The following is a 22,000-nucleotide window of genomic DNA, read 5'->3' on the forward strand; positions in this document are numbered from 1 at the left end:
CAACAGGTCAGAAAAAAATAGGAGGCAGGAGGCAAAAAGATTGGGGATGACCCTGCAAAAAGGGCCATTTTCAACACAACCCCCCCACCAGCCTAAAGCCAGGGGAGACCAATCAATACCGTGATGTGCTTCCCTAAGTGGGGCAATAGAACAGGGACCCAGACCCACAACAGCAGGGGCATGTTCCTGTTCTACACCTTCCGGACTCCAGTTGGATACCTCTGACCATTCTCTCAGGGCCCACTAAGCTAACCCATGGGGAACCCTTCTCCTCACCTGCAGACACCATCTGTGCAGCACCTAACTTTATTTTGCTCACAGATGTATCCCACTGGGCAGATAGTACTACCAGGGCTAACACAGTGGTGTTGCCCACTCCACCCCCGGGGTGTGACTCTTGTCCCCCACCCAGGGGCAACTCTTTCCACCAGGAAAGCAAGTCACAGTGGCCACTGACAGCTGTCAGGGATAAGAGCCAGGCCCCAGGCCTCTCAAGGCTCTCCAACCACAGTGACTGTGGAGAGTGGGGGGCGGTAGCCCCAGGTGCCTGGCACATTTTGACCACTCTCCCTTCCACCAGGTCAGGGATGACAGCCTGACCCTGGTCCTTCCCTCTGGGGCTCTGTACCCTCCCTCCATGAGCGGCACCCCCAGAGTACAAAATTGTCAGGGTGGTTTTAGAAGCAGTCCTGCACAATTCTCCCACCAGTGCAGGGATGTAAACCTGCAACTGGTCTTCCAACATGGGGTCTGTATGTTCCGGTTGGACCAGGGCCAGGGGTGAGGCTTCCCTCCCCGCCCTCCATTCTGGGGTTCTGCAGCCCCCCAACTAGGAGTGCCCCCCCCAGAGGACAACATGGTAGGGGCACTGTTAGCAGTAGCCCCTCACTCGAGGTCAGAGGGGACATCCTGAACCTGGCCTTCCAATCCAGGGTTCTGCACCCCTCCCTTCAGGGAGAGTACCCCTACAAATCACACCAGGGCAGTGATTGGGCAAACCGCCCTTCTCTTCAGATCAGGGTTTAGCCCCTGCATCTGAACCTCCAGGCCAGGGTCTGTACCCTCTGACTGGAACACTGCCGGACAACCCAGTACTTCCTGGGGGTCACACCTACTCCCCACCTCGTCAGAGTTTAACCCCTGAACCTGGTCATCCAACCCAGAGTCACCACCCTGCGGTTGAACCACTGCCTGGCACACCAGGACTTCTAGGGGAGTACACTTACCCCCCTCAAGGGACACACCGTCCCCAAGGGCCACACAAGGGTCTGGCTGGCGCAGGTCCCCTGACCCCTGCCCATCTGGCAGTGTCTGGATTCCCACCAACCCAGAAATGGTCTCACCAAGGTCATTCCTTGGGGCTCTGCTCTCAGAGCTGACCCCTGTCCCTCCAGGTTCTCCACTGGGGTCTGCAACCCCCTCTCAATCCTTTGTCTGGACTTCTGCACCCCCTCACTAGGAGTGGTACAGCCAGACACCAAAACTAATGGGAGGGTGGCTACAGCTGCCCCCCCAAGTACTCCTGACACTGTGGGGTCTCTCTCAGCAGATGTCCCTGCGATACAGGCTAGGCTCCCCTCCTGGTGTTCCCTCATTGAACCCTCCAGGACCTGGGCCTGGATCTCGGGCACCTTGGGCCTCAGCTCATCCCCATTCCCTCTCCTCTGAGACTGGACATGGGGTCCCTCACCCATCCCACTACACTGGGACCTACCTGGGATACCGTAATCCTTCCCTACCTCACCTGGTTGGGTAATACCTAGACCACTCCTCCCCAGGGGCACCCCCAAATGCCTCCAGTGTAAGTTTCCTGGGGTCAGAGAACTCACACTCCACCTGGTGTTGGCGTAGCTCTGGAAAATAAGGACTAGACATATGCTCTCCAGCAACTACATCACTCAGCCCCATACATGAATTAACCAAACTACCCTTCACCCAACCATCCAGTGACTCAGCCTTGAAAAAGCACCCCACATCACCCTCCTGAGACTGGTGAGACAGTACCTGGCTGTCACTGACACACAACCCACACATCTCTGAGATGTCCTCACACTCCATAACCAGGACCTCTACCTGGGGTGAACCCCTCTCCCTGTCACTCTCACCTAGAGTCAGTAGAGTGTCCCTCCCTCCACTAGTAATTTGACTCCCCATGCCAGTTCCCCAATCCACCTCAGGGACCATATGCATCACTGGAGCTACCTCTTACCCCTGAACCTCCTGGTGTGTGTTAACTTCCTTCTTAATGAGGGGCACCACATCTCTGGGGATGTGCCCTTCTTCAGCAGCACTGGATATAGAATTGTTGCTGCCACCATTCCAGCTGGACTCCGCCCTCATGACTTCCAGCTCTTTCAGTTTTAGCTCATAAGCCAAAAACATATTTTTTATTTCTAAGGCCCTCCTCATCTCTTCTAATTTATTTTCCAGTTGCATCCTCAACTCCTCTCCCTTCAACTGCTGAGCCCTATCTGCCTGTCTGTCCTGTAACTCTTCAGGAGTCAGACCCTTGGATGACACCCTGCTACCCCTCCTGGGGACCCTCCCCCCAGGCATACCAGGTACTTCTAGTACACCACTGTGTAACCTCTGCACTTCCCCATCCTCCTCCTCAGTGTGTCCCCCACCCTCCTTGACTGACACCCAGGCCCTCAGTGCCTCTTGCAGCTCCCCCTTCCTGGTGGAGCTCTTAACGGGACAGGCAAGATCTTTACAGAACTGTTTCAAATGAGCAACTGAGTACCTTTTCAGTTTCCCTGATTCAAACACAGCTCCAGCGGGTGTATCTTCAGATTGAGACAGGATGGCAAACAAGTGCAAAGTTCCAAAGGCAGGAACAAGTACCCAATGAAGTTCAAAGAAAAGTCAATCAATAGATCAGCAAAACATGGAAGTAGAACAAAAGGAGTCCCATGAGAAAAAAACAAAAATCACAAGACAAGTATTATGTGGTCACGTAGTTAGCCAAGTCGAGTTATTAATTAAAATGCAAAAAGAGTCTTAAATCCTTAAGGAAACAATGCTAACACTGTTAGCGTTGAATAGTACTTGGGTTGCGTTAAAATAACACGCACAGGCGAGTGTGCGTCGAAAAAGGTAAGCGATGCATCGATTTCTCACCCGTAAGTGAGATCGTTTGTCGTTTCTCCTTCTACGGTAGGACCAGCGTGTGTCGTTTCTCCTCCCCACAGGGCAGCAATGCATCGATCCGGACAGCACTCTGGTCCTGGCAGTCGTTGCTCTGTTTTTCCACACCCAGCAAGGTTTGCATCGAAAACACTGCTGCACGGTGATAGCAAAACCACGCTGTGTGGGTTGTGACGGTACCAGCCTCCATCAACGATGCAGCGCATCGTTTCTCCAGCTGGTTGCGTCGATCTTCCAGCTGCGCTGCAAGCGTTGCGTCGATTTCAGACGCGGATCCGGCGGCGCGTCGTTTCTTCAGCCGCTTTCGGAGGTTGCGTAAAAAAATTCCCCCGCACAGCAGTCTGTGTGTGGATTTTCAGGCTTGGTATGCTAGCTTCACCTGTCAAGGCCCCAGGAACTGGATAGGGCACCACTTGACAGGGCAGGAGTCTCAGTAGAGAGTCCAGGTGCTGGCAGGGGAAGTCTTTGATGACCTTGAGACGTCAACAACAGAAGGCAAGCTCAGGAAAAGCCCTTGGAGATTTTTTCACAATCAGGAATGCACAACTGAGTCCAGTCTGTCCCCTTCACCAGGCAGAAGCAGCAACTGCAGGATAGCTCCACAAAGCAGAGTCACAGGCAGGGCAGCTCTTCTGCTCTTCAGCTCTTCTCCAGGCAGAGGTTCCTCTTGGTTTCCAGAAGTGATCTAAAGTCTGTGATTTTGGGTGCCCTTCTTATGCCCATTTTGCCCTTTGAGGTAGGCTTACTTCAAAGAAAAGTCTTGCTTGATGGTGAGATCCTGCCTTGCCCAAGTCAGGCCCCAGACACACACCAGGGGGTTGGAGACTGCATTGTGTGAGGGCAGGCACAGCCCTTTCAGATGTGAGTGACCACTCCTCCCCCCTAGCACAGATGGCTCATCAGGAAATGCAGACTACACCCCAGCTCCCTTTGTGTTACTGTCTAGAGAGAGGTGCAAACAGCCAAACTGTCAAACTGACCCAGACAGGGAATGCACAAACAGGCAGAGTCACAGAATGGTTTAAGCAAGAAAATGCTCCCTTCCTAAAAGTGGCATTTTCAAACACACAATCTTAAAATCAACTTTACTAAAAGATGTATTTTTAAATTGTGAGCTCAGAGACCCCAAACTCCACATGTCTATCCGCTCACAAAGTGAATCTACACTTTAATAATATTTAAAGGCAGCCCCCATGTTAACCTATGAGAGGGATAGGCCGTGCAACAGTGAAAACCGAATTTAGCAGTATTTCACTGTTAGGACATATAAAACACATTAGAATATGTCCTACCTTAAACATACACTGCACCCTGCCCATGGGGCTACCTAGGGCCTTCCTTAGGGGTGTCTTACATGTAAGAAAAGAGAAGGTTTAGGCCTGGCAAGTGGGTACACTTGCCAAGTTGAAATGGCAGTTTAAAACTGCACACAAAGACACTGCAGTGGCTGGTCTGAGCCATGTTTACAGAGCTACTATTGTGGGTGGCACAACCAGTGCTGCAGGCCCACTAGTAGCATTTGATTTACAGGCGCAGGGCACCTCTAGTGCACTCTACTAAAGACTTACTAGTAAATCAAATATGCCAATCATGGATAAACCAATCAGCAATACAATTTACACAGAGAGCATATGGACTTTAGCACTGGTTAGCAGTGGTAAAGTGCTCAGAGTTCAAAAGCCAACAGCAACAGGTCAAAACAAATAGGAGGCAGGAGGCAAAAAGATTGGGGATGACCCATCAAAAAGAGCAAATTCCAACAACACATATCCCTTCACACTGTATCAACTGTTTCGTCACATATGCTTGATCTTCTGCTGTGGTGTTCTACCTGTTTGGGTGCAAGGCGCCTATACAGGTGCTGAATGCTTTACCGCTCACATGAAAGTGGATGTCACTGATCCTTCTTTCGCTTTTGTGAGGGATGTTTGCAGCACTCCTGTGTCTGGTTGGATGTGTTTCATGAGGGAGACCTGTACAGCTGGTGCTCATATTTTTCAGGTTAACTGCAAGAGGAGCTTACATAGCTGCTGCCCATGCTGAACCTGTTTGCTAGAAATGTTTGCACGTCCACTTACGGTAATACTTTAAATTTAGAGTGATTTCAATGCTGATATCTATCCTGCACATTTTCTGTGCAGTAGGTAAGGTTTGCAGTGCTGTTGCTTATTGTGTTCATTGGATGTAAGGAGCTGGCACAACAGATCCCTCTGAGAAGCCTGTTTTCCATGACGGAAGCTTGCAGTGAAGTCTGTGTGCTATTCCTCTTCTTCTGCATGAAGGAAACTCATAATGATGCTGCTTGAACATATGCTGCAGGAGGAAATCTTGCTCTGTTGGTGTGAGTGAAGGTTGCACTTCTACTACATATCAGAGCTTTATTAGTACTGCTACCCGTGGACTACTTCTTGTAAGTTTGAGAAACTAAACTGCTCCTACCTGTGCTGTACCTGTACTTTGAACATGAATCTTGTTCAATTGAACCTTTGGCTATTGAATTCTATTGCAAGTGTTGAAATAATTAAATGCATTTAGGCAGAAGTCTGTAAATAAACCAGTGAGAAGACAGAGCTGAGAGAGCTGAGGGTTTAAGAGCATAAGGGAGTTAGGACTCAGCATTGTGCCAGAGGGAAATGTTTGAAAACACAGAAAAAGAAGAGAGGATAAAACACATAGGGATAACAGAGAAAGAGAGCAGGTGACAGAAAAAGGAAAAAGGAAAAGAGATATACAAAAGGGGCAATACTAAGAAATTAAAGATGAGTAATGAAAAAAGCAAGGAATTTAAAAGGACAGAAAAAAACACACAAAGAGTGGAATTTACAGGAAAAGAACAAAGGAGCTGGATAAAAGGAAGTGAGAAGCAGAGCGAATGGAGAAAGTAAGACCACAGGCTGAACAATGACAAAGAGCAGGAGTAGGAAGGCATGAGTCAGATACGGTGCAACAGGGATAGATAAACATAAAAAGGAGACAGCTATCTATTGCAAAGTGGATAAAGAGTTCCTACGGGATGGGCATAGATGTTACAGGATGAGTGAAGTGATGGAATGTGAAAGGGAGATGACACAAGTGTAAAATATGGAATTAGAAAGGGGGAAGTCTAAAGGAAGCAGCAGAAAACTAAGGGAGATGAACGGAAAACTGCAAATGAAAGAACTAAAATGAAAAATAGAAGTTTGAAAATGCATGGCATTGAGAGAGGTAGCAGTGAAGGAAACAAGTGTGATAGTAGTTTGAAATTGTGAGAAAGTGGTAAAGGTGGAGGTAGTTGGGCAACTGGGGATGCGGAAGTGCCAACAATGCAGATACGGAGATGGTGCTGAAAGTGGCACTGAGGGCCTCATTACGCATCTGGTGGTCAGACAAGGCAACCACCAGACTTGCAGTGAGGAGACTGCCACGGAGCTGGTGGTTTCCCCATTACAAGGTTTCCACCGAGGTGATCGGCGGAGTCAGCCCAGTGGAAACTGTGCGGCAGCATTGGTCTCGGCTCCACATCGAGTTGAGGCCATCGCAAAGGGGGCCCCCCAGCACCCTCGCAATGTGCACTGTCTGCAAAGCAGACAGTGTGCATTCTGACGGTGCTGGGGAGGGGGGCCTCCAGCACTGACTTACCGCCAGACCGCCATGGGAAGGCTGGCAGCAAGTACAGTTGTAATCAGCAAGGCAGCGCTGAACTCAGCCACGCCCTGGCTGAGCACAACTCAGACTGCCGTTGGACCGTCGAGAAACATATTTCCGGCAGGGACGGCGGTCTGACTCCCTGAGTTGTGATGTGGCAGCCGGACCACAACAGTTGCAGTGGTCCGACGGTTACCGCAATGTAATAAGGCCCTGAGTGATGACAGTGGGAGAATCAAAGGGATAAAGTTGGAAGTAGGAATTGAACTGAAGAGAGATATTTAGTGGTAACAGGTATGATTAAACATTAAAAGGAGTGTGGATGGTATATATATATATATATATATATATATATATTTATTGGAGAATGTGAGGTGTGCAGGTTGAAGGTAAATTTGAAGAGGGTGTGTGAATGAAGTGCAGGAAGGCAATTAAACTGAGAGAGATAGCGATAAGCATAAGATAGATACACATATAGGGCCATATTTATACTTTTTACGCAAAACTGCGCTAACGCAGTTTTGCGTCAAAAAAATTAGCGCCGGCTAACGCCATTCTGAAGCGCCATGCGGGCGCCGTATTTAACCAATGACGTTAGCCGGCGTTAGCCGCCGGCGCTGCCTGGTGTGCGTGGAAAAAAACGACGTACACCAGGCAGCGCCGGCGTAGGGGGATATGGGGCTTGGGCGTCAAGAAATGGGGCAAGTCAGGTTGAGGCAATTTTTTCGCCTCAACCCGATTTGCGCCATTTTTTTCCACTCCCAACCCCCATAGAAATGACTCCTGTCTTAGAAAAGACAGGAGTCATGCCCCCTTGCCCAATGGCCATGCCCAGGGGACTTCTGTCCCCTGGGCATGGTCATTGGGCATAGTGGCATGCAGGCCCCCCTATGCCACAAAAAAAAATAAGAAAAAACACTTACCTGAACTTACCTTAATGTCCCTGGGATGGGTCCCTCCAGCCTTGGGTGTCCTCCTGGGGTGGGCAAGGGTGACAGGGGGTGTCCCTCGGGGCATGGGAGGGCACCTCTGGCATCCTTCAGAGCCCACAGGTCCCTTAACGCCTGCCTTTTGCAGGCGCTAAAAAACGGCGCAAAAGCGGCCGTACGTCATTTTTTTTGACCCGCCCACTCCCGGGCGTGAATTTTGCCCGGGAGTATAAATCCGACGCACATGCTTCGGAGTCGATTTTTTAGACGGGAACGTCTACCTTGCATATAATTAACGCAAAGTAGGTGTCCACGCTAAAAAATGACGCTAACTCCATGGACTTTGGCGCTAGACGCGTCTAACGCCAAAGTATAAATATGGAGTTAGTTTTGCGTCGAAATTGCGTTAAAAAAAACCAACGCAATTTCGGCGCAAACGGAGTATAAATATGCCCCTGCGTTTAACAAATGAGAGGTTGAGAGTTGGAGATAAGCAGCACATTGGAAGGGATAGACTGTAGTAATGAGAGACTGAAGTGCAAAGATTCCAGGAGAAATAGAGGTCAGAGCAAAATTGTCAGAACAGATTGGGGAGGTGTGAGGGAACATGTCAGAAGCATGAGAGCAAGAGAAATAAAGATGAGCGAAAAGAGGAGATTCAAGGAAATTGATGAAACTGAAGGATAGAAGTGGAGGTATGAGGAGAACTGGGAGAGAGAGGAGGCAGCGGGATTGGACAGTCCCCCCATGTTTAAGTAAGGGGGGCTTAAACATGTTAGTGAGGGTAGCAGTGCTAGAAGCATGAGAGATTGCTGATATGCTCAAAAGAGAAAAGGTGATGATGGTGAGATAAAGGTGAGAGGCAGACTCAGAAAGAAGGGATCGAGAAACGTGAAAGACACAAAAGAAGAGTAGCATGGTTCATTAGTGCATTCCAAATGAAATTTTCAGTGGCACAAATGCACCACTTTTGCTCAATGTTACCATTGACATGCTTGTAGCTCTATGACTGTGCCCTGGAGTCCTTATATGTCATCAATTATTTCTCTTTTGGAGTCACTATAGCCTTATTTTGTAAATAAATACGGGCAAAAACATCTCTGATATACGTCCTTGAATTTGTCAGTATCGTTGAAAGTCCTACTGATATCTTGGGGGTGGGTGGCAACGTGAGGTGCTTGAAAATGGCAGGTGGTAGGGTGATTGAATATAGGTCCACCCCTCAGAGTACATTGCGGGGGCATTTTAAGGTTATATTACACCATTGGGTAGAGAGTGAGAGGTGAGACAGAGGAAGTGCTAGAAAGAGAGGCAGATGCACAAACATGCCCAGGGTAATTATACAAATGTCCTGGGATGTCCATGCCTCTTACTGAAGATTTTATTGCACCTCAAGGGAAAAGAAGTGCTTAGGGAAAATGGAAAGCAGTAGCATGTGTTAATGAAGAAGTTTTAGTAGAAATGATTATGCCTGTCCACTGACAGTGAAAGCCAAAATAGACAGCATAATCCCCTCCCTGCTGTCCTACAAATTATTGGAGGGCCCATCAATGTGAAATTGCAAGAAGGGAAAGGAGCTTCACTCGCCGGCTGGACCAGGACCTTGGACACAGGACCAGAGGGCCTGAGCTGAAAGGGTTCATTGGTCCACTGACCATCACAAGCCCTAGGCCTCTGTCCTTCCCCCAGGGGTGAGTGGTGAGAATGTGAAGGCTAGTGCTAGGGGATGAGCTGCAGTGTGTTAGGCAGAGGCAGCCGACCTAGGTGTTAGTGCAGCCTGACAGCAGCTCCAAGGCCCTCCTTTTCCTCTTCTACACAAAAGATTAATTATTAGAATCCCACTCTTTGCATGAGAGATGTTCTCAATTGTACTTTCAATGATATTATGTATTTGAAGATTGTACAGATAAGTTGTTATACGAATGCAATTGCAGCCCTGATGAAGTCACGGGTCACTCCCCTGACGAAACACGTGTAGGCGACAATTGGCGGCAATTGACAAGTGATGGTTGAATTGTGCAGCGGGAACTCAAGTCCTGAAGAATAAAAGACACAAAAACGATTCTCACAATGGACTTTGTGCTTGATGTGTGCCTTATATAAAATGATACTGTTATCAGTGATATGATCACTGTATGGAAGAGGTTAAAGGTGATCTTCTTTTAAGTGCACCATCAATATCATTAGATTTAAGTGGATAACTGAGAGGCAGCGCCATACACTCCTTACGTTCACCCATTAACACAATACGTCTTCACAACAGCACTATACAAAGCTGAGTCTGAGTTTTCATCATCCAACATGTGTATTTTTTGTAATAATTACCTTGCTGACAATGTAATTCCAGACTCTTAGAGAGGAACCATGCTCAACTCTATTTAAAACAGCGGCAAAAGAGACGATCCAAACAATTACAGGCTTATCGCCTTAATGGATATTGAGGCAACATTTGTTTTCTAGACTCCTATTCAAGGACCTTGAGGATTTGGTTTCAGTAAAGTCACTGATACCAATAAATAAAACTTTCAAAAAAATATGGGTACCACAACAAACAGCCTTCTCTAAAGTAAATCTTCACTTTATTCCTGTTTCGTGGACCTAAAATCTATGTTCAATAAGGCTTCAGGGCAGGCTCTGTGAGCTAAACTAAATCAATGGGGAATATCCTCAGCATTCGCGCCATCCAGCTTCTATACCATAATTCCTGGGTAAAAGTAAAATTGGGAGATGGCTCAACAACCAAAAAAAGATGAAAACAAGTGATGGTCTAAAACATGTCTGCATGCTTGTGCTACTTTAATTTTATTTATTTATTTCACACCTCAATTGTACTTTTAATGTAGTAAACTCTGATGCACTGTGGTTAGCCCAGACTCCCCTGACTAGTCTTCAGTATGCTGGTGATATAGTCTTACTCAGTAAGACTCAAATAGGCCTGTAACACTTGATAACCACCTTTGCTACAAAAAGTTGGAGGGATGGGTTGGAAATAAGCATCAAGAAAACAAACGTCATAGTTTTTGGTAACCTACGGCGGAAAAAGACCTTCCCTTGGTACCTTGATGGAAAATTGAACATTACTAGAACATATTCATACCTAAGAGCCATTTTTGATTGATGACTTCAGTTTACACCCACATTTTCAAGCATTGAAACAAAAAGCAACTTCCCTGGCAGCCACCTTTAAATCATTACAAACTAATCTGGGAGGCTCAACATTCCTTTGCATTCTCAAGGCAATCTTGTCTAAATTTATACCATCACTTTATTACAGATCAGAAATAATGCCATGGCAAGATTCTAAGCTTCTGTAGACACTTAAAGTGAAAATCAACAGACATCTTCTCAGACTGCAACCCAATTCATCACAGTCACAGATTCGCCTGAAATTTGGATTTTTAAGCCAAGCTCTCTCGCACCAAGACGCATTTATTAAATTCTGTGAAAAATTGAACAACCACCTGACCCTTCCTTGGCATCTCTCTTCTGGTCAGAAGCTAGAAGTGGTAGAAATATTCCTCATGTAAAAAGCATCCTGTGCATTGAGCACCTTAGGGTTTACTTTGCTAAGGGGCTCTTCCGACTCAGGTCCTCCTTTTAAACAAGTGGTGAACAGGTCAGTTAGACTTGTTTCACACCATCAGGAAAAACATCAATTTGCCAAGAAAGCCCATGCATGGATGTTTAGAAACTCGTATGTCTGCTTACACCACAGTCCTACTTGAACAACTCAAATTCTCATTACATTAAGTTGAGGTTAAGGATGGGTGATCTTCCCACAAAGGACAATACTCCACATTGAAAGAGCACATGGCCAATACAATTTTGTTGCCTATGTGGATATAAAAAAGAATTGGTAATTCACATTTTCTGTGTTTTCTCAAGTTTGATGGTTGCACAAAGATACTTTTTATGCAAGCACTTTAATACTTTACCAATAAGATCACATAGGACAGTTCTGGTTCTATGCCTAAATGGGAAGCACCCATTACTCTCGTGTAATTTTGTAAAATTCATGGAATATGTGTATTCTAGGATTCCACTATATTGACTTGTATTGACAGTCAATCAAATTATTTATGTACACAGTTTGATGTGCCCAAAATTGCCCAAATTTGTTTGATGCACATCAATATGTTTTACTCAAGCACTTTAATGCTTTACAAATAAGATCATGAAGGGCATCATGGATTAGATTCCTAATTGGGAAGTAACTATAATCTCTTGTGCAATTTTGTTAAAACTATGGAATATGTGTCTGCTAGGATGTCACCGCATTGAATTGTATTGACAATAATTTGGTAAAAAATATGTTCTATGTGGTTTCCAATATTTTACTATTTTACACTGCTCATAGGGATAAATGGTGTGGACAAATGAATAAACTTACATACATTTTACACAGTTTCATGTTATTGGTGATCGATGAGAGGAGGACATACTGATGAACTTACATATACATTACACAGTTTTATATTGGTGGTCACATTTTACTGTGTATTTATGATATTCATGTTTTATTGGTTGTTTTTATGGTTTAAGCTGAATTTGTTGAACCATGATTGTTTTTAATTGTATTTGGTTTTATACTGATTGTTTGTGTAATTAGTGATATTTTTTAATAACAGAAGCAAAACAATTAACTTTACTTACTTAACTACTGGAGCACTCACCTGCCACAGACCTTGAGCTGAAATGACTTCACCAAGGCAGAGAACCGGAATGGCCCCACAAATATGACTTCAAACTTCGGGAGCACTAGACATTGGGGCCAAGAAAATGAGTGTGAAAGAGGAAGCAAGGTAAACGCACAGCTGCACTAAATGCCACAAAGAAGAGAGGTTGGTGAGTGAGCAATCAAGGTAGATGAAAACCTTCACTAGATGGTGAGGCAAAGAAGTGATGTGTGAAGGAGAAATCAAGGTGAAGGCACAGCTGCACTAAATGGCGCACGGAAGAGAGGTTGGTAAGTGAGCAATCAAGGGGGATGAAACCCTGCAGTAGTTCGGTGAGGTAAAGAAGTGAGGTGTGAGAGAGATGCACAGCTACACTAGTCAGTGAGGCACAGAAGAGAGATGTAAAGGAGGAATCATGGTGGACACAAAGCTACACTAGATGATGAGATGAAGAAGAGAGTTATGAGGGAGGATTCAAGATGGATGCAGTGCGGTACTACACAGTGAGGCAAAGAGAGTTTTGAGGGAGGAATCAAGGTGGATGCAATGCTGCACTAGACAGTGAAGTGAAGAAGAGAGGTTCGAAGAAGGAATCAAGTAGGGCGCAAAGCACCTAAGCACCGTGGATTGGCCTCTTCCTAAGAGAGAAAGAAATATCAAATGTGGATCTCTGTGGTACTCACGGAGGCTCAACTGTAGTCAGAAGGATAGTATATCAGCCCTCAGCAGGCATAGCGCCTTATTACGGTCTTGGCGGATGAGATACTTTGTCACAAATGCGACGGATATCACGTCTGCAGTATTAGAAGTTCTATTATATCCCATAGAACTTGCAATATGGCGGATGGGATTTCTGTCACATTTGTGAGGGAGTATCCCATCCGCCAAGATCGTGATCAGGCACTTAGAATCAGGGGTCCCTGATGCCCATGAATCATCGACGAGGAAATGGCATTATTTACCTGCACCAGTCCTAGGATTGTACTAATAACATCAACCAAGAGCACAATCGGTGGGCTTAGTTTCTGAACTTCTAACACCATTTGTGTTTACAAAATAGAGTGCAGTTGTTTGCCTAGCCCCTTCGGTCACTGAAGTTGCATGCCAGCGAAAAAGATCACACATAATATGAAGGGAGGGGGTCCTTTATTTAAAGATGGGTAAATAGTGTCTTATGCTATCACTCAATGTTACTGAAGAATGCAATAAGGCTATACTGTCCCAAGGGAAGATACTGAATTTGCTCCCCTCTTCTTAACCAATGGAGCAAACAAGAGCTCAGTTATTCCACCTTGTTTACACTAATTTTAAGTAAGTTGTTTCCTAGTGCAGACAAAAAGCCTTCAGCCAGACCATAAACATTGGTTGTTCACACCATCTGGGCAACAGTTTCACCTCTTCAAATACATGAGTAGAGCAATCGACAGCTGAAAGGTGATCTCTTGACTTCTGACTTAGTTAGGTTTTCTTTGGGATGTTAACATATATTTCACGAGGGACTGTCAGTAGAGATGATGTCTACTCGGACCCATGATTTGCTTGAAGAAAGAGTGAAATGTACTGATAATGTCCATTGCCCTGTGTCTTATTGCTAACGTAGGATTTAGGGATTTTTTAAAATGTTATAAAAGAAGATGTCTTTTGGTGAGTTGTATAGTCTGTGCCCTCTTGATATAGTGCCTTCAGGCTTTTCATGTGTGTATGTGAGATGTTGAAATGTGGACCTTAGTTGAATTTTCACTTTCATCGTCCTAGTCAAATAACGTCCCAAACAGATTGTTTTGAAGTATCTGTTTAAGGGTGTGTGTATTTTGTTTCAGAAAATCCCACATTGAAGTATACATTGTGTACAAATATATCAATTACTTAGGGCCTAATTATAAATTGCTTGTTTACACACAGGTTGGTATTACGAGTTAAAAGGTATTTAACACGTCCGCTAAATATCGGATGCATTAAAAACCTCAAACTTCATTCAATTTCAGCAGGTCAGGCCTACCCAATTTTATCAGGGGAAATGTCTATGGTGTTTACTGTACCACGTGCGTTAAACACCAACATATGCATGTTATTCCCCAGTAAATTGTAGTAGGTGCTATTTATAAATAAGGAACCCAAGGGTGTTGTTGCTTAACAGGTGCAATAAATAGCCCTTTTACTTGTAATCAGTAGATTAATGTATTACATAATTCAAACTTGCAGCAGTTTAGAGACAGCTTGTAAAGTTACAGCAATCTTATGTACTAAAATTGGGCCACCTTTTTGACATGCCCAATACACAGTTGATCTGCATTAAAACTGTACATTCACATATAAGGAGGGTCTAAGTATGAAAAATAGCTGGTTCTCAATGTGATGCCATACTAATAATGGGACAGGGATTACTTTCATGGCAGACTAGCTTGAGTATTATATATGTATATGGTTTTCAGTTACAATTGATTGTAAATTATAAAACCCCACAGGAGCAAATATTTACTTTTCAGTGGAAACCAGAAAACATTGAACTCTCCTGCAACTTTCCTGCATATTTTGCTGTAAAAGCACTGTTAGTGCAGCCATGATTCCTAAACAATTCTTTTTGATGGATGCTCCTTCCATGCCACGCCGAATATGTCCTTATGACTGACTGTCTCCAGTGCCCCTGGGTGCCCAGGACCTACTTGAAATTCCCTGTCCCTGCCATTTTGGGAATATTGTCCACCTTCTCCGGATTCAACCTGATGTTCTCTGCAATGCTACTTTGCATTATGTACGCATGAAATGGCAACAGATCTAACTGTGTGTGTTTTTGTCTCTTACAAGTGTAAACAGCAGAACAGTGAACGTGGGACAACTGCTGCACAGAATGGAAAGACAAATGTTTAGCAGTCCTTGTGCTTACGTCTCAAATGGGGCATATTTACTCAGAAGTGGCGCAACGCAGCAATGTGCCAAAATTGGCAGCGCCATGCTGCGTCACTTCTGAAATGCAGGGATGTGCTATATTTACACAAATATGCGCACATCTGTGATTCCCTTATCGCTGGCGCTAAACATAGCTGCCAACGCAGGCATCCTTGCATCATAGTGCAAGGGTGAATGCGTTGAAAGGAATGATTGTTTATGAGTAGGAAGGTGTCCATTCTCGCTCATAAACAATCCACAATAGCAATTTGGCACTTCTACGTGTCCTGCAGAATACAGCACACATAGAAATAGCAAATGGTCATTATTGAATGATTATGTGCAAGAAGGAACACCTACCTGCACATAAACAATCATTCATGGCATTTCGCTCTTTCTATGTGTGCTGCAGAATGAAAAAGCAAGAACTAGGAGAAATAAAATTATTTCTCCTGGTTGCGCCATGCTGACAACACCCTTGGGGTGGTGTTAGTGTTTGGCACTGCCAAAGATTTACGAATTTTTGTAAATCTGGGGCAGCTTCAAAAGCAATGGGTGTTGTGGTGGAGCACCCACAGCAACACCCATTGCATGCCCCTCTGCCACAGAAAACTGCATCGGAGGGGCCTATATTTACAATGCCATATTAAGCCACAAAAAGTGGGTAAGTGCCACCTTGTAAATATGGCGCATTGCACAGTGCCACTGGAGTGCAACAAAACATGATGCTTTGGTGGTGCTAGAGGGATGTAAATATTCCCCTATATCTGGTAGGCATAGCCCAAAAAATAAAGAAACACAAGGAGAAGGAAAGAAAAGCTTTACTAAAGTAGATAGACCTTGCTTGGTGGTCTTCCTACCTTTAGAGGTTCACCTCCTATATCACACTGGTTGACTTCATTCACATGGTGGCCTTAACAGTCAAATGACCAAAGGTCTCTTGTAGATTATGAACTTTAATATTGCAGTTGTTCTTCCGTACAGCAGCAGAGTTCACTGTCATCAAAGGTCATGTAGCCAAAAGAATGCACATTATCGCCACTGCTTGAATTACTGGCTGTTAAGAACAAATGCACTTACAACCATTCTTTCTCAGAATGCGCACCAAAAGTTGAATACTCGCTTCCTCCTGTCATTTGTACCACATCCTCCCTGCCAGCATAAAAAAAATCTAAAACTCTTCCTTCTCAACCTCTATTTCCCATCTCCTGGACTTTAGTCTAAAGTCTGATCTTCAACAATTGTGACTGTCATCTGCAACTTACTGCTCCACTTCACTGGGCTGGATATGTTGGAAACTTCTACACTCCGCCTAGCTCATCCTGAGGCATCCTTATTCTACCCGACAATTCATCAGGATTAATTCGGTTAGTACTTATTTACCTTTGTGGAAGTTACAAGACAGGCATGCTTTTTAATTCCTTGATATTATTGCTCTTTGCTGATTGCTTCGCTAGAATGTTTGCAGTGGTATCACTTTATAGTTACACAATTTTGTTCAAGGTAAAGCCCTTGTCTTAGTTTTTACAAACATGTTCTACAGGAAGCTCTCTGATGAGCTTAGGTCTTGTGTTGGCTATTCAAAAACTTAGATAAATATCTTCAAACGTACATGTTTGGCTTGTAGTGGGACTAGCCTGCTGGGAAGAGAGGTTTGAATGGTGGAAAACAAGATATGCAGAAAGATGAAAGGAGTAATGAAAAAAATCCTGAAAGAGCAAATTCAGAAAAGGGTACAAGAAGGGGATGAGGAGAAGGAAAGAAGGAAGTAAGAACTGAGAATAGCAATGAATGAGAGAAGGAAAGATAATAAAACAAAAGGAAGCACTGGAAAAACAAACTGTCATGAATGTAAATGTAAAAACTGATACCCAATGATTTTTCCAAGTTTAAAAAACACACTGAAAACCCTACCAGAATGGACAACAAATAGAAACTGTAAATAGAAAAGCCTACTTGTGATTTGAAAATTGCATATCGAAGAACCTATTTCTATGTTCCGAGCTTCATGTCTAAATCAGAAGAATATTAGAAATTTACCCATAAGAAATAGGATGCAGAATCTTTGGGAATCAGACCAGACTGCGATCTGCTGCAGCTCTACTAAAATTAAATGTATACCATATAGAGGGCATAGACCGGCTGCGTATTCACAGCAATGACTACAGGAGATACCCACATAGAGGAAAGTAACTCAAGGAGTTTTGTGTGCTTCATCTGAGGTCCCTTTCTTTTTCAAAGCTACCACAACCACAAGATGGTCCCATAAGACCATAATACATAGTCATGTGTTATTTATGTGGAATTAGTCTGTTAACATGCGTGTGCGTGTGTGCATGTGATTTCCCATCCCAAACGTAACAAACAGAATATAAAAGGTTATAGCTGGCATATAGCCATGAACACTGGAGAGGAGAAAAGCCCAGGAGAGATTTGTGTAGCCTCCTCTTGCAGCAACACCTACCATACTTCGACACATCAAAGGTCTTAAAGCCCTCGCCATTCTCGATAATGATAGCATAGGTGCCGAGCGATGGCTCATCAGAAAGCTGGAAGGAGAGATCCACAATGCCTTTGTTTGGTGCCACTTGCAGCCACTGGGCCAGACGGTTTCCGTTAGGGTCCTGCACCAAGGTGGGAAGGGAACATAAAGAGTAGCTAGTCAATGGCACACATCCCTGTCCTCAACTAACGGTGAAGGCCTGTTACACTCACAATGATGTTACATAGTCCATAGGAACCAAGGGGCAGATGTACACAAGTTTTTATCAATCGCACATCCTGTGATTCACTAAAGTAGTGGTTTGAAACTGTTTAAAAGTGTTTACCTATACATGTTAAACCCATTTACTGAATCGCAAAATTATATGACATTCTTTAAATGAGCTTGGAAATGGTTTACAAGCAGCTATTTGGAAAGAGGCATGTTGTGGATGTCTGTTTCCAAATAATGTCTCAGTCCCATGTGTATCAATAATTTGCAACCTTAAGTCAGTGTTCGATGAGACCTCAAAGAAACGTTTATGAAATAAAAAACTTTTTTAAAAGAAGCAGTGTTTCCTTAAAGGAAATATGACTGTTTTTTTTTAAACATACTTTATCTAAAGTCAATCACAGACATGGTCGTCCACTGACGCAAGCAGGCCACAACCCCTATGATTTCTTCAATCAGAGTTAGTCACATTTGTAACCTGGTCATAACTATTAATGAGGCAGGTCAGATTGCGACCCTCTCCAAATCTTTTTGTATATATATTCGATCACAAAAGCTTTTCTGGTATAAAAAAGAATACGAATATTGTCTACAGAGGAATGCTCTACTAAAATGTAACACATGCCAAAATACCTTTATGACCCTCAGTACCAATGGCCTGGGAAACTCCAGAATGTGTGACATTTCCGACTAACACGCGTCTCCATGAACTTTTCCCCAGGTAAATTTCCTCGGGGCAAGGGCAAGTACACTTGAAACATTTGAGCCAAGAATCACAATGTGAATTAATCTGAAGAGTATTTCTTTTTGATCAGCATTCTGATTTCTCATATGTTTTCAACAAATTGTCACAAGAGATAAACAATTTTGTGATGCCTGCCTCTTGATAAATTATTTCTAATTCTACACCATTGGGCTTCTGGGATCATGCTTATAGGTGTGTGAGCTGTGCTCCTGGTTTGAGAGAGAGCTTCCTGAGTAGAGGCACAAGTATCTCTCCGTCCTTCGACTTTCTGACTTAAGTAATGTCAAATATATTCAGTGATTTTTCTATCCAACTAGTTGTCTTCCAAAAAAAGCAGACAACAATACATTACATAGATAAAGAAATGTCTCTTACCTTGAGTTCGATGATAGAATACTTAACATGGGGAGAGAGGAGAAAAAAAACGTTAACCAGAAGGGAGACAGAATTGTTTTTCAAGTTTAAAAGCTTACAAAAATAACACTAAAAAATAGGAAGCGGTTGGAGAGGGAAAACGTGTGATAAGGAAAATGTGCACAAAACGAGAGATAGAACATTAGGGAAGATGACAACTAAAGAGAAAAACAAAAAAAGGAACAAGGAAGTGGCAAATAACTGAACAAAGAAAGAGGGAAAAGAATGAAAGAACGGAATAAAGAATGGAAAAAAATGAAAGAAGAATATTGATAAAGTAGTCTGAAAGCAGAAAGAAGAAACAAGCAGAAAAATGAGCTAAAAGAAAAAGAAAATACAGGAAGGAAGTAAATAAAAGAAAGAAATAGCGAAAGAATGAATAGAGGAAGCAAGATAAGATAAAAATTACATAAAAAAGAAGGAGTAAAAAAAAGCTGAGATTGAAAGGAGGACGAGAGAAAAGAGGGAAAGAAAAAATGCAACAAAGCAGCAGGAAGGAAAAATGGATTTAGAAAAAGAAAGAAAAGGAAATGCAATGAAAGGGCGTTGTGAATGGAGATAATAGGGGCCTCATTTACAACAAAATGGTGCATCAATCACAATGTGCTAGTTTGCTTGCGACGCTGTGCGCCCCACTAAGGACAGTATGGTAGCACTGTATTTACAATACAGCGTACCAGGGCGGTCATTAGCACTGCTGCATCAGAATTTCTGAAGCAGTTGTGGCGCCTTACAAGACTAGCATCAACATGTTTGACACTAATACAGCAAAGCTTGGGAAGGCCCATATTTATTCATTCAAACATTGGTTACTGTAGCATTTGATTTCATGCTGTTTCAGCAATATCATCAAGGGGGTGGGGCACCCCCAGTTAGTGACTGACCAGGTGGAATCATAGGGTCTCAGGGTCTCCCTTCTGGTCGATAACTACCTGGAGTTCCTTCCTGCTTGGATAAGATTGTTATTGCAAACCATACACTTGACATTTGGGACGCCATTTACAAAACTATTTGTTAAATAATAGTTTTTTCATGGTGCTCTTTTGGCGGAAGTTTGTTTTGTGTGATTAGGCATAGCCTCTTTTCACCTTGCACCCTCATGATACCCTGATGGGGGTATGATGAGCCTACTTTTTCAGTTTCAATATTTTTTTTACTCAATGTTGCTAGGCAAAAGTACACAACAGAAATATATTGTAGTTACAAAAAAGCATATAATAAAATATTCAAGGAGATTTAACACAACACTACGAATTCCATTTACAATTGGTAATATTAAAATCTCAACAAAATAATTATGCGAATTTGGTGTAGATTCTTTCGCTGTTTTGCAAGGGACATGTCCAAAAGAATTCAAAGGGGCAGAGGGCATCAACAACCATCTTAGCTGGGCAACTTTGGGAGACAATTCTGCATTCAACGATACACATTTCAAGAGTGTCTATGCAGGCAATGACTACAGCATAACCAGTGGCTACTGCCCTTTAAATAAGTCCATGAGTTCACTAGAGAGGTGGGAAAATGTTACAGAAATTAAGTTCCCAATTTTGGACTGAATCTACAAGGAAGCAGCTATGTGATGATTAAAGGCTCTCAGACTCGCTACTCTTCTACATTGGTTTCTGTAGGATATGCTCTTTTTAGCAGTGGTTTTCCCAGGAAATGTAGGTGACACTAGGGGTCAGATTTAAAAAAAAATAGACCAATGAATGTTGCTGGACTACGTTGTGCTGGGTAAGAGAACAGCCTTATGTGCAAAATACCAAATCTAAGAAATCAGTCTGTACAATGAAGCTGTGGCTATAGCAAGGTGCCCTCTCTTCTGATGCCCAAATACCTTCTGACTTTAAGCAGTCTAAATCACTTGCATGGGCTGTTTTTAGATGACATGGATGTTATGGGTGCGACTACAGCCTCATAGTTAGCCACAAACTTTCTGTGATATCCAGTGAGTCCTTTCTGTAATATCCAAAGAGAATCTCACTTGTGCCTGGATTGTGGGAATCCCCTACAGAAAATAAATTTTGGCATCCAAAGGGAGAATCTTCCCATTGCCCACCTGATGGCTAAGATAGACAACAGAGGTCTGCCCCACTTGGCACTTGGCTGGCCTGAAGGTCAGGTTTGCTCCCAGATTCCTGCCCAACACCTTTTCTAAGTGTCTAAGTTGGCCCTTCCATGAATTCCTGAAGACAGCACTCTCATAAATGTAATCCATCCTGAACTCTTGTGGAAGGACCATTCTTGATCACAAAAGACATAACCCTACCCTGATTCTGTTGCGTGGGCTCTCATTATCCTAAATGAGACTACTGGATTTCTAGGTAGCAGGGTTGTTCCTGGTGTGGGGGACTAAGTCTTACCCACTTGGAAGGACCACTGTCACCTCAAATCCGGTTTTGCTCCGGCTAACTAGCAGTGCCTCATCTCTCCCAAGGGGAAGAGATGATTGGGCAGCCGAGCGCATGACATCTTTGGAACTTCTCAGGGAAGTTGTGGTCACTCAGATCCAAACCAGTATGATCTCATATACAAATGACAAAGGCAGTTTAAGTTTTATAGATTGTTTTAATAAAACGACTGCATTTTAGATATTAAGGCGTGAGCCGAAATAACCAGAACCATACAACACAGTAGGATTAAAATAGTCACGAGGAGAGTGAAACATAAGAATAACGCTATCATGGTGTTAATAGATTCTATTCTCTCTCTCAGTTAGTTCTATTTCGAGCACAGCATGTTAAGCTACTAACTTGCATTTTAGATTCCCCCGGAAGCCATCAACCCTCATACCTGAGCAAAGGCCTGTGATCTGGTTCAGCATCTGCAACGAGGCAGTCAGCGTCTAGTTGTGGTTCCCTGGTCG

The 22,000-nt window shown here is 43.8% G+C and overlaps 1 protein-coding gene across 2 annotated transcripts in view; it reads right to left on the reverse strand.

The window, feature by feature from the left end:
• Window positions 1-22,000, reverse strand: part of LOC138303675 (alpha-2-macroglobulin-like protein 1) — a 599,538-nt gene that overhangs the window by 439,528 nt on the left and 138,010 nt on the right. For both annotated transcript variants that reach the window (XM_069242992.1, XM_069242993.1), the window contains exons 5-7: window positions 19,096-19,116; window positions 17,727-17,886; window positions 12,374-12,458 (exon numbers count right to left, since the gene is read on the reverse strand). In XM_069242992.1, the coding sequence (XP_069099093.1) occupies window positions 12,374-12,458; window positions 17,727-17,886; window positions 19,096-19,116 (266 nt within the window). The remainder of the gene's footprint in view (window positions 1-12,373; window positions 12,459-17,726; window positions 17,887-19,095; window positions 19,117-22,000) is intronic.

This window comes from Pleurodeles waltl, chromosome 7 (assembly GCF_031143425.1).
Source record: "Pleurodeles waltl isolate 20211129_DDA chromosome 7, aPleWal1.hap1.20221129, whole genome shotgun sequence".
Lineage (NCBI taxonomy): Eukaryota > Metazoa > Chordata > Amphibia > Caudata > Salamandridae > Pleurodeles > Pleurodeles waltl.